Raw genomic sequence first — 13634 nt, 5'->3', positions numbered from 1 at the left:
ACAAATCATGCAGCGAAAACATGCTAACCTCTCACCATTACAATAACAGGGGAGGTTAGCATTTGATATCATACCCCCAAGACATGCTAACCTCTCACCATTACAATAATAGGGGAGGTTAGCATTTTATATCATACCCCCAAGACATGCTAACCTCTCACCATTACAATAACAGGGGAGGTTAGCATTTTATATCATACCCCCAAGACATGCTAACCTCTCACCATTACAATAACAGGGGAGGTTAGCATTTGATATCATACCCCCAAGACATGCTAACCTCTCACCATTACAATAATAGGGGAGGTTAGCATTTTATATCATACCCCCAAGACATGCTAACCTCTCACCATTACAATAACAGGGGAGGTTAGCATTTTGTATCAAAGTCATCAAGGTGAATACTGCAGTAAGTCATCAAGGTGAATACAGCAGTAAGTCATCAAGGTGAACACAGCAGTAAGTCATACAGGTGAATACAGCTGTAAGTCATCAAGGTGAATATAGCAGTAAGTCATACAGGTGAACACAGCAGTAAGTCATACAGGTGAATACAGCAGTAAGTCATACAGGTGAATACAGCAGTAAGTCATCAAGGTGAATACAGCAGTAAGTCATACAGGTGAATACAGCAGTAAGTCATACAGGTGAACACAGCAGTAAGTCATACAGGTGAACACAGCAGTACGTCATACAGGTGAACACAGCAGTAAGTCATCAACGTGAATACAGCAGTAAGTCATCAAGGTGAATACAGCATCATTAGGTTCCTCTAGGTAGCAGACGGTAATACAGTAATGCGATCAGTATGGATATGGTTGTAGTTGTGGTGTAAGGCTCATCACAGCAAGGTGGAGAAGTGATTGAACTGGTCTGATCCACTGGCCATCACAGTAGCATGGAAACGCCTGGGACGGTCTGGGTCCTGCAGAGAGAGAGAGAGAAACACAGTGGTCAGGTATGCTTTGAGTCTGGTCTCTGCAAAAGCACTGTAATTGAGTTTCCATCTATTTCCAAAGGCATAATAAGGCAACAGGCCTCCAATTCGACAGATAACCTTCAGAAAAAGAGAGGTCACTACAGTAGACACAGGTAGAGACATATCTACAGTAGATCTCACCTGTATAGGGTAGATACAGGTAGCGACATATCTACAGTAGTTCTCACCTGTATAGGGTAGACACAGGTAGAGACATATCTACAGTAGTTCTCACCTGTATAGGGTAGATACAGGTAGAGACATATCTACAGTAGTTCTCACCTGTATAGGGTAGAGACATGTCTACAGTAGTTCTCACCTGTATAGGGTAGAGACATATCTACAGTAGTTCTCACCTGTATAGGGTAGATACTGGTAGAGACATATCTACAGTAGTTCTCACCTGTATAGGGTAGATACAGGTAGAGACATATCTACAGTAGTTCTCACCTGTATAGGGTAGATAGAGGTAGAGACATATCTACAGTAGTTCTCACCTGTATAGGGTAGACACAGGTAGAGACATATCTACAGTAGTTCTCACCTGAATAGGGTAGGCACAGGTAGGGATGTATCGGATCACGAAGCCACAGCGTCTCTTCTGGGATGTGTTGGGGTCGCTGGCGTGGACCAGGAACCCATCATGGATCTGATTTGGTTAACATCAACATCAAGTCACAATCCCAAATGGAACCTTAATTCTTATTCTTTGTACAGCACTATTAGTGAGAAACATAATATAGTTGTAGAAGAATAGAGAAAGCCCAGTGTATTTCCCAGTAATACAGAATGTCCAGTAGGACATAGGATGGGGAGCTCCCTGTAATACAGAATGTCCAGTAGGAAATGGGATGGGGAGCTCCCTGTAATACAGAATGTCCAGTAGGACTTGGGATGGGGAGCTCCCAGTAATACAGAACGTCCAGAAGGACTAAGTAAGTGTGACTTACAGACATCTGCCCAGCCAGCAGGGGGCAGAGTAGAGCGCTGTCCGTTTGCACCAGCTCCTCAGGGATCTCCTGGTTGACTGACAGCATGTTGCCGGGGCGGGAGGCGAGTTGGTGGGGCAGCAGGCCAGAGCAGTGGCTTCCTGGAGGAGGAGGGAGGGAGAGGGGAGGGGAGAGGAGGAGAGAGACGAGGCGAGGTGAGCAGAGGAGAAAAGTGGTGAAGAGAGAGGAAGGAGAGAGGTGGAGAGGAGAGGAGAGGAGAGGAGAGGAGAGGAGAGGAGAGGAGAGGAGAGGAGATAAGAGGAGAGGAGAGGAGAGGAGAGGAGAGGAGAGGAGAGGAGAGGAGAGGGAACACTTTACTAACCACACAGACTCTGGTCTTCTTTATGTCTATGAAAGGACACCTTATTACAGCCACTTACTGCAGTCATGTAATGCTAGAATGACAGAAAGAGGTTTTCAGAACATTAACTGAACCTGGCTAAATGCAGCTAAGTATTTTGAGGAGACATTTAAGTATTTATTTATCTAGCTGTGGCACCAATTAGAACTGAGCTGTCCGTTTCTGTAAACTAAATGATTTGGTGAGTTTTAGGTGGTCAGGGGAGCTACAGTACCTGGGATGACCTTCAGGGCTCCGTTTTCTGCCAGTGAGTCGTCTAGAGCCAGCCACACAGACAGGACTGGACCCCCAGCTATTCCCCAGTACCTGGATGAGTCAGACAGCTGGTGAGTAAATACTTGTTATTACTCAAAATGCTTACTGCATAACTGACTGTAGAAGTAGTAGTTGTAGTCATAGTAGGAGGAGCACTGTAGTACTGTAGTAGTAGGAGTGGTATTGTGATAGTAGTAGTAGGAGCAGTAGTAGTAGTGGTAGTAGTAGTACTGTAGTAGTATGAGTGGTATTGTGATAGTAGCAGTAGTAGTAGTAGCTGTAGCATTGTAGTAGTAGGAGTAGTAGGAGTAGTAGGAGTAGTAGGAGTAGGAGTAGTAGGAGTAGTAGGAGTAGGTGTAGTATTGTAGTAGTAGTAGTAGTAGTCGGAATAGTAGTAGGAGTAGTAGGAGTAGTAGGAGTAGGAGTAGTAGGAGTAGGAGTAGGAGGAGTAGTAGTAGTAGTAAGAGTAGGGTGGTAGTAGGAGTAGAAGTAGTAGAAGCAGTAGGAGTAGTAGTAGTAGTAGTAAGAGAAGTAGTAGTAGTAGGAGTAGGAGTAGGAGTGGTAGTAGTAGTAGTAAGAGTAGTAATAGTAGGAGTAGTAGTAGTAGTAGTAATAGTAGGACTTGTAGTAGTAGCAGGAGTAGCAGTAGTAGGAGTAGGAGTAGTAGTATTAGGAGTAGTAGGAGAAGCAGTAGGAGTAGTAATAGTAGTAGTAGTAAGAGTAGTAGGAGTAGTAGTAGCAGGTGTAGTAGTAGTAGTAGTTGTAGTAGGAGTAGTAGTAGAAGTAGTAGGAATAGTAGTAGGAGTATTAGTAGTAGCAGTAGGAGTAGTAGTAGGAGTAGTAGGAGTTGGAGTAGGAGTAGTAGTAGTAGCAGCAGTAGTAGTAGGAGTAGTAGTAGTAGTAGTTATAGTAGCAGGAGTAGGAGTAGGAGTAGGAGTAGTAGTAGTAGGAGTAGTAGTAGTGGTAGTAGTAGGAGTAGTAGTAGTAGTAGTAGTAGTAGTAGTAGGAATAGTAGTAGTAGGATTAGTAGGAGTAATAGTAGCAGGAGTAGTAGTAGTAGTAGTAGTAGCAGGAGTAGTAGTAGTAGCAGTAGGAGTAGTAGTAGGAGTAGTAGTAGTTGGAGGAGGAGGAGGAGGAGTATTAGTAGTAGTAGGAGTAGTAGTAGTAGTGGTAGGAGTAGTAGTAGGAGTAGGAGTAGTAGTAGTAGTAGGAGTAGGAGTAGTAGGAGTAGTAGAATTAGTAGTAGTAGAAGTGGTATTGTGATAGTAGGAGTAGTAGTAGTAGGAGTAGTAGAAGGATTAGTAGTAGTAGTAGTAGTAGAAGTGGTATTGTGATAGTAGTAGTAGTAGTAGTAGGAGTAGTAGTAGTAGTAGGAGTAGTATTATTAGTAGTAGTAGGAGTAGTAGTAGTAGTAGGAGTAGTAGTAGGAGTAGGAGTAGTAGTAGTAGTAGGAGTAGTAGTAGTAGTAGTCATAGGAGTAGTAGTAGTAGGAGGAGTGGTATTGTGATTGTAGTAGTAGTAGTAGTAGGAAAAACAGTAGGAGTAGTAGTAGTAGTAGTAGTAGGAGTAGTAGGAGTAGTAAGAGTAGTAGTGGCAGGAGTAGCAGGAGCAGCTGTAGTAGGAGTAGTAGTAGAAGTAGGAGTAGTAGGAGTCGTAGTAGGAGTAGGAGTAGGAGTAGTAGTAGTAGGAGTAAGAGTAGGAGTGATAGTAGGAGTAGAAGAAGTAGGAGTAGGAGTAGTAGTAGTAGTAGTAGCAGCAGTAGTAGTAGTAGGAGTAGTAGTAGTAGTGGTTATAGTAGCAGGAGTAGCAGTAGGAGTAGGAGTAGTAGTAGTAGTAGTAGTAGTAGTAGGAGGAGGAGTCGTAGTAGTAGTAGTAGCAGGAGTAGTAGTAGTAGGAGTAGGAGTAGTAGGAGCAGTAGTAGTAGTAGTAGTAGTAGTAGGAGTAGTAGTAGGAGTAGGAGTAGTAGTAGGAGTAGGAGTAGTAGGAGTAGTAGTAGTAGGAGTGGTATTGTGATAGTAGTAGGAGTAGTAGTAGTAGGAGTAGTAGTAGTAGGAGTAGTAGAAGGAGTAGTAGTAGTAGTAGGAGTGGTATGGTGACAGTAGTAGTAGTAGTAGTAGTAGTAGTAGTAGTAGTAGGAGTAGTAGTAGTGGTGGTAGGAGTAGTAGTAGTAGTAGGAGTAGTAGTAGGAGTAGGAGTAGTAGGAGTAGTAGTAGTGGTAGTCGTAGGAGTAGTAGTAGTAGTAGGAGTGGTATTGTGATAGTAGTAGTAGTAGTAGTAGTAGTTAGAGTGGTATTGTGATAGTTGTAGTAGTAGTAGTGGTAGTAGTAGTAGTAGTAGTAGTAGTAGTAGTAGTAGAAGAAGGAGTAGTAGAGTAGTAGTAGTAGTAGTAGTAGCAGGAGTTAGGATGAAACAGAGGTCACCAAGCGCAACATAGCTTCAGCGTGTAAATCAGCTAGAAAGATGTGTCGGCATCGATTAATTGTCTCTGGCCCCCTCCCAGTTAGGGAGAGTGATGAGCTCTACAGCAGTCTCACAACTCAATTGCTGGTTGAAAACTGTTTTCTGCCCCTCCCAAAAGATAGAATTTGTAGATAATTGGCCCTCTTTCTGGGACTCACCCACAAACAGGACCATGCCTGGCCTGTTGAGGAGTGACAGACTCCATCCTAGCTGGAGGGGTGCTCTCATCTTATCTACGAACATAGACAGGGCTCTAACTCCTCTAGCTCCACAATGAAATAGGGTGCAGGCCAGGCAGCAGGCTGTTAGCCAGCCTGCCAGCTTAGTGGAGTCTGCCACTAGCACAGTCAGTGTAGTCAGCTCAGCTATCCCCATTGAGACCGTGTCTGTGCCTCGATCTAGGTTGGGCAAAATTAAAGATGGCGGTGTTCGCTTTAGCAATCTCACTAGTATAAAGACCTCCTCCATCCCTGCCATTATTGAAAGAGATTGTGATACCTCACATCTCAAAATAGGATTACTTAATGTTAGATCCCTCACTTTCAAGGCAGTTATAGTCAATGAACTAATCACTGATCATAATCTTGATGTGATTGGCCTGACTGAAACATGGCTTAAGCCTGATGAATTTACTGTGTCAAATGAGGCCTCACCCCCTGGATACACTAGTGACCATATTTCCCGCGCATCCCGCAAAGGCGGAGGTGTTGCTAACATTTATGATAGCAAATTAAAATTTACCAACAAAAAAAACAACAACCACATTTTCAACTTTTGAGCTTCTAGTCATGAAATCTATGCAGCCTACTCAATCACTTTTAATAGCTACTGTTTACAGGCCTACTGGGCCATATGCAGCGTTCCTCACTGAGTTCCCTGAATTTCTATCGGACCTTGTAGTCATCGCAGATAATATTCACATTTTTGGTGACTTTAATATTCACCAAGTCCTCAGACCCACTCCAAAAGGCTTTCGGAGCCATCATCGACTCAGTGGGTTTTGTCCAACATGTCTCTGGACCTACTCACTGCCACAGTCATACTCTGGACCTAGTTTTGTCCCATGGAATAAATGTTGTGGATCTTAATGTTTTTCCTCATAATCCTGGACTATCAGACCACCATTTTATTACGTTCGCAATCACAACAAATAATCTGCTCAGACCCCAACCAAGAAGCATTAAAAGTCGTGCTATAAATTCTCAGACAACCCAAAGATTCCTTGATGCCCTTCCAGACTCCCTCTGCCTACCCAAGGACGTCAGAGGACAAAAATCAGTTAACCACCTAACCGAGGAAGTCAATTTAACCTTGCGCAATACCCTAGATGCAGTTGCACCCCTAAAAACTAAAAACATTTGTCAGAAGAAACTAGCTCCCTGGTATACAGAAAATACACGAGCTCTGAAGCAAGCTTCCAGAAAATTGGAACGGAAATGGCGCCACACCAAACTGGAAGTGTTCCGACTAGCTTGGAAAGACAGTACCGTGCAGTATCGAAGAGCCCTCACTGCTGCTCGATCATCCTATTTTTCCAACTTAATTGAGGAAAATAAGAACAATCCGAAATTTCTTTTGATACTGTCGCAAAGGCAGCATTCCCCAAGAGAGGATGGCTCTCACTTCAGCAGTGATGAATTCATGAACTTCTTTGAGGAAAAGATCATGATCATTAGAAAGCAAATTACGGACTCCTCTTTAAATCTGCGTATTCCTCCAAAGCTCTGTTGTCCTGAGTCTGCACAACCCTGCCAGGACCTAGGATCAAGGGAGACACTAAAGTGTTTTAGTACTATATCTCTTGACACAATGATGAAAATAATCATGGCCTCTAAACCTTCAAGCTGCATACTGGACCCTATTCCAACTAACCTACTGAAAGAGCTGCTTTCTGTGCTTGGCCCTCCTATGTTGAACATAATAAACAGCTCTCTATCCACCGGATGTGTACCAAACTCACTAAAAGTGGCAGTAATAAAGCCTCTCTTGAAAAAGCCAAATCATGACCCAGAAATTATAAAAAACTATCGGCCTATATCGAATCTTCCATTCCTCTCAAAAAAAATTGAAAAAGCAACTCACTGCCTTCCTGAAGACAAACAATGTACACGAAATGCTTCAGTCTGGTTTTAGAACCCATCATAGCACTGAGACTGCACTTGTGAAGGTGGTAAATGACCTTTTAATGACGTCAGACCGAGGTTCTGCGTCTGTCCTCATGCTCCTAGATCTTAGTGCTGCTTTTGATACCATCGATCACCACATTCTTTTGGAGAGATTGGAAACCCAAATTGGTCTACATGGACAAGTTCTGGCCTGGTTTAGGTCTTATCTGTCGGAAAGATATCAGTTTGTCTCTGTGAATGGTTTGTCCTCTGACAAATCAACTGTACATTTCAGTGTTCCTCAAGGTTCTGTTTTAGGACCACTATTGTTTTCACTATATATTTTACCTCTAGGAGATGTCATTCGAAAACATAATGTTACATTTCACTGCTATGCGGATGACACACAGCTGTACATTTCAATGAAACATGGTGAAGCCCCAAAATTGCCCTCACAAGAAGCCTGTGTCTCAGACATAAGGAAGTGGATGGCTGCAAACTTTCTACACTTAAACTCGGACAAAACAGAGATGCTTGTTCTAGGTCCCAAGAAACAAAGAGATCTTCTGTTGAATCTGACAATTAATCTGGATGGTTGTACAGTCGTCTCAAATAAAACTGTGAAGGACCTCGGCGTTACTCTGGACCCTGATCTCTCTTTTGAAGAACATATCAAGACTGTTTCAAGGACAGCTTTTTCCATCTACGTAACATTGCAAAAATCAGAAACTTTCTGTCCAAAAATGACGCAGAAAAATTAATCCATGCCTTTGTTACTTCTAGGTTGGACTACTGCAATGCTCTACTTTCCGGCTACCCGGATAAAGCACTAAATAAACTTCAGTTAGTGCTAAATACGGCTGCTAGAATCCTGACTAGAACCAAAAAATTGGATCATATTACTCCAGTGCTAGCCTCCCTACACTGGCTTCCTGTTAAGGCAAGGGCTGATTTCAAGGTTTTACAGCTAACCTACAAAGCATTACATGAGCTTGCTCCTACCTATCTTTCCGATTTGGTCCTGCCGTACATACCTACACGTACGCTACGGTCACAAGACGCGGGCCTCCTAATTGTTCCTAGAATTTCTAAGCAAACAGCTGGAGGCAGGGCTTTCTCCTATAGGGCTCCATTTTTATGGAATAGTCTGCCTACCCATGTGAGAGACGCAGACTCAGTCTCAACCTTTAAGTCTTTACTGAAGACACATCTCTTCAGTAGGTCCTATGATTAAGTGTAGTCTGGCCCAGGGGTGTGAAGGTGAACGGAAAGGCTGGAGCAACGAACCGCCCTCGGCCTGGCCGGTTTCCCCTCTTTCCACTGGGATTCTCTGCCTTTACCCCTATTACGGGGGCTGAGTGACTGGCTTACTGGTGTTCTTCCATGCCGTCCCTGGGAGGGGTGCGTCACTTGAGTGGGTTGAGTCACTGATGTGGTCTTCCTGTCTGGGTTGGCGCCCCCCCTTGGGCTGTGTCGTGGCGGAGATCTTTGTGGGCTATACTCGGCCTTGTCCCGGGATGGTATGTTGGTGGTTGGAGATATCCCTCCAGTGGTGTGGAGGCTGTGCTTTGGCAAAGTGGGTGGGGTTATATCCTACCTGTTTGGCCCTGTCCGGGGGTTTCATCGGATGGGGCCACAGTGTCGCCTGACCCCTCCTGTCTCAGCCTCCAGTATTTATGCTGCAGTAGTTTATGTGTCGGGGGCTAGGATCAGTCGGTCACATCTGGAGTATTTCTCTTGTCTTTTCCGGTGTCCTGTGTGAATTTAAATATGCTCTCTCTAATTCTCTCTTTCTCTTTCTTTCTTTCTCTCTCTCGGAGGACCTGAGCCCTAGGACCATGCCTCAGGACTACCTGGCTTGATGACTCCTTGCTGTCCCCAGTTCACCTGGCCGTGCTGCTGCTCCAGATCCAACTGTTCTGCCTGCAGCTATGGAACCCTGACCTGTTCACCGGACGTTCTACCTGTCCCAGACCTGTTGTCCCAGACCTGCTGGAACCCTGACCTATTCACCGGACGTGCTACCTGTCCCAGACCTGCTGTTTTCAACTCTCTAGAGACAGCAGGAGCGGTAGAGATACTCTCAAAGATTGGTTATGAAAAAGCCAACTGACACTTACTCTTGTGTAACTGACTTGTTGCACCCTCGACAACTACTATGATTATTATTATTTGAAAATGCTGGTCATTTATGAACATTTGAACATCAAGGCCATGTGCTGTTATAATCTCCACCCGGCACAGCCAGAAGAGGACTGGCCACCCCTCATAGCCTGGTTCCTCTCTAGGTTTCTTCCTAGGTTTTGGCCTTTCTAGGGAGTTTTTCCTAGCCACCGTGCTTCTACACCTGCATTGCTTGCTGTTTGGGGTTTTAGGCTGGGTTTCTGTACAGCACTTTGAGATATCAGCTGATGTAAGAAGGGTTATATAAATAAATTTGTTTTGATTTGAAATGTAATTAGTAGGAGTAGTAGGAGTAGTAGTAGCAGTAGTAGGAGTAGTAGTAGTAGTAGCAGGAGTAGTAGTAGTAGTAGTAGGAGTAGTAGTAGGAGTAGTAGTAGAAGTAGTAGGAATACTAGTAGTAGGAGGAGTAGTAGTAGTAGGAGTAGTAGTAGGAGTAGTAGGAGCAGTAGTAACAGGAGTAGTGGTAGTAGTAGTAGTAGTAGTAGTAGTAGTAGTAGTAGTAGTAGTAGTAGTAGGAGTAGTAGTAGGAGTAGTAGTAGTAGTAGTAGCAGGAGTAGTAGGAGTAGTAGTAGTAGTAGGAGTAGGAGTAGTAGTAGTAGTAGTAGGAGTAGTAGTAGTAGGAGTAGTAGTAGCAGGAGTAGTAGCAGTAGTAGGAGTAGTAGTAGTAGTAGTAGTAACAGTAGTAGTAGTAGTAGTAGGAGTAGTAGCAGTCATAGTAGTAGGAGTGGTATTGTGATAGTAGGAGTAGGAGTAGTCGTAGGAGGAGTAGTAGTAGCAGGAGTAGTAGTAGGAGTAGTAGTAGTAGGAGTGGTATTGTGATAGTAGTATTAGGAGTAGTAGTAGTAGGAGTGGTAGTAGGAGAAGTAGTAGCATGGGTAGAAGTAGTAGTAGTAGGAGTAGTAGTAGTAGAAGTAGTAGTAGTAGTAGGAGTAGTAGTAGTAGTAGTAGGAGTAGTAGTAGCAGGAGTAGTAGTAGTAGTAGTAGGAGTAGTAGTAGTAGGAGTAGTAGTAGGAGTAGTAGTAGGAGTAGTAGTAGGAGTAGTAGTTGTAGTAGGAGTATTAGTAGCAGTAGTAGGAGTGGTATTGTGATAGTAGTAGCAGTAGGAGTAGTAGTAGTAGCAGTAGTAGTAGTAGGAGTAGTAGCATTGTAGTACTACTGTAGTAGTTGTAGTGACAGTACTACAAGCAGTATTGTTAGAGGTAGCAGTACTGTAGTAGTATTTTACTATTTTTGAGGTGCTTTGTAACTGACAGTAGTATTAGTATTGTAATGCTATTGTAGCTGTGGAAGTATTAGTAATATACTCACCTCATATCCTGGTGCCAGGCCACGAAGGGCAGCCCAGTCTCATTCTGTTGGTCCATCTCTAATGACCTCACTTCCTCCTCACTGGTCAGAGTGATGGCATCATTTCCTGCCTGTGTGGCTGTGGGGTGGGGTGTGGGGGATGTTGGGTACTTGCAGATGAAGCGTGAGTCTAGCAGGATGACATCAGAGCCCAGGATGGACTGTACCACCTGTAGGATGTGGGGGTGTTTGGCCAGGCCCATCACCCAGGGGTACTGCAGGTGCACGTTGTGGAGACTGTACTGGGTATACTCCTCACCTGAAGTCAGGTAGACACAGGTAGATATCATTGAACACAGGTAGATACAGGTTGATATCATTCAAAACAGGTAGATATCATTCAATACAGGTAGATACAGGTAGGTATCATTCAATACAGGTAGATACAGGTAGATATCATTCAATACAGGTAGATTTCATTCAATATAGGTAGATATCATTCAATACAGGTAGATATCATTCAATACAGGTATATACAGATAGATATCATTCAATACAAGTAGATACAGATATATGTAATTCAATACAGGTAGATTTCATTCAATGTAGGTAGATATCATTCAATACAGGTAGATATCATTCAATACAGGTATATACAGATAGATATCATTCAATACAAGTAGATACAGATATATGTAATTCAATACAGGTAGACACATGTAGATATCATTCAATACAAGTAGATCTCATTCAATACAGGTAGACAGAGTTAGATATCATTCAATACAGGTAGATATCATTCAATTCAGGTAGACAGATGAAGATTACATTCAATAGATTCCATATAAAGTACATTTTTAACCTTATAAAGGTTAACTGCCCCTGAACAAGGCAGTTAACCCTCTGTTTCTAGGCCGTCATTGTAAAATTAGAATTTGTACTTAACTGACTTGCCTAGTTAAATAAAGGTAAAATAAAATAAAGACATTATCATGGTGATATTACAGACGTTTTGACCTCTAACCTAACCCCCCCTCACCCTCCCTCCCTCCCCCTCCACTCACCGAACTCTCTCTCCAGGTGGTTGAAGGCCTGTCTGGCCTCCCTCAGCTCGGTGCCGTCTAGGACCGGTACAGCAGAGAGGAATCCCTGCTGGTTGTAACGTTCCTTCATCTGACACGTTGACACACTCATCTCTGGGTCGGCTGCTGTACACACCAGTCCTTACTGTGTCAACTCCACTGGATGAAGGCTGTTTTATAACCTGGAAAGAAAGAGAGAGTGGGTGAGAGAGAGAATAGAGAGACAAAGCGAGTGTGTCTTTGAGTTGTGCCCAGGCCTTAAACAGTCGTCCTAACATAGGTATTTCTGTTTATCCTCTTAAACCTCAGCTTCTCTCTCTCCATTGCTCTCTCTCTCTCTCTTTCCATTTCTCTCTCTCTCTTTCTCTCTCTCTCTCTCTCTCTCCTCCTTCTGATATTCCCGTCACATGTATGTTGGGTTGTTTATGGAGTCCGGCCGTACCTCTGTCAGAAGAGGTGCTGCCTGATCAGCTTTTTCAGCTTAATGGGAAAACCATATTCTGGTGGCTGAGTTAGTCATTACATAAGACAGGGGGTCTCATGTTAACCAGAGCCCTAAGAGAATAGGATGGCATTTATCTGATGGCTCTGTTAGGACCTGTTAGTCCCTGTCTTAAACACACACACACACAAACACACACACACACACACACACACACACACACACACACACACACACACACACACACACACACACATACACACACACACACACACACACAAAAACACCTCCTCTGCCCTGTGCTGCCCTCAGTGTGAGTGAACTGTAATTGTCTTGTGTGTGTGTCCAGGTTCCAGTGTTTGTCAAGGAAGGTACATGTTATTACTGCAGTCATCATGGAATTACCATCTCACCACAGATAGACAAGTTAAACAACCTGGTTAAATATGTTTTAACATGTTCATATTTATGAGAAAATGAGAGTGAGAGAGAGAGAGAGAGAGAGAGAGAGAGGTTAATGCCCATAAAAGCATACCAAAGTCTTAAATAATTATTTGCTCTCCTCCATACCTCTGTCTGCTTCTGCCGGAGTCTCAGAGGTCTCCGTCTGTCTGGACGGTGGTCTGATGTGTGGACGGTGGTCACAGCAGAGGCTCTGTAGGTCAGTGTGAAACTGTGGTAGTAGAAGTCTTGGTGATGTGGAGTCCTCAACCTGTGTGATGTCTTATATATGGTCCTGCCAGGAGGGCTGAGCCACAGGTGGAAACTACAGATGTTTATCATCCAGAATGACAGTACAGGTGAAAGGCTGAGCCATGGTGACATTCCCTAGGTCATATTCATCATCATTCAGAACCAGTTCATTAGCAGGAAGTACAAACTCTATGAATTTCCCCTCTGATCAGTTGACAGTAATCTGACATTCTTAAGACACAGTAATGTGTGGAACGTACACAAAGACAATTTGTCCAAAACATACAGCCTACTTTACTGTAGATGGTACACAGAGCTGGATACTGGCTTCTCCTGCTATAGCCCCATCTACTGGTCAGTGGATTTCAGAGACAGACACTCATCTAAACACATCTCATTACTTCACTTCTGTGTGAAGTGAACTCACTGTTGTCAGGGCAACTTTCACATTTATAAGGAAGGGTTGTTGATAAATACCAACTCAGTGTAGTATTTCCCATCATCACAATCTTATTGTTTATTCTGCTTCCTCCTGAACTTGGTTCTTAAAAAGGAAAATTGTTAAGAAGGTGACACATCCATGAATGAATGACATTTCCCTTTTACCTGGAAAATAATCAAAACACTGTGAATTTCCGCTCCCATCAGGTGAGTGATGTGACATAATACAATAAGGAGAGATTTTAAAGGAGGAGGTGTTGAGACAAACACTTCATAATATCAAGGAAGACTGTACAGGTGTAGAGTTCATCATGTGGCTCCTCTCATCAGGTGACAGTCATGTGACATTCTTAACC

At 43.5% G+C, this 13634-nt stretch overlaps 1 protein-coding gene across 1 annotated transcript; it reads right to left on the bottom strand.

Annotated features, from left to right (window-relative positions):
* Window positions 1-376: 376 nt before the first annotated feature.
* zgc:174917 (phytanoyl-CoA dioxygenase domain-containing protein 1) lies at window positions 377-12863 on the bottom strand. Its single transcript, XM_029772107.1, has 7 exons — window positions 12715-12863; window positions 11685-11884; window positions 10642-10939; window positions 2544-2635; window positions 1930-2069; window positions 1524-1628; window positions 377-925 (listed from the first exon to the last, which is right to left on the bottom strand). Exons 2-7 carry the CDS (start codon window positions 11812-11814, stop codon window positions 842-844), a joined length of 849 nt encoding a protein of 282 aa, XP_029627967.1. The 5' UTR covers window positions 11815-11884; window positions 12715-12863; the 3' UTR covers window positions 377-841.
* Between the last annotated feature and the right edge of the window lie 771 nt (window positions 12864-13634).

Source organism: Salmo trutta, chromosome 13 (assembly GCF_901001165.1).
Source record: "Salmo trutta chromosome 13, fSalTru1.1, whole genome shotgun sequence".
NCBI classification, from domain to species: domain Eukaryota; kingdom Metazoa; phylum Chordata; class Actinopteri; order Salmoniformes; family Salmonidae; genus Salmo; species Salmo trutta.
This window is presented reverse-complemented; position numbering and strand designations above follow the sequence as displayed.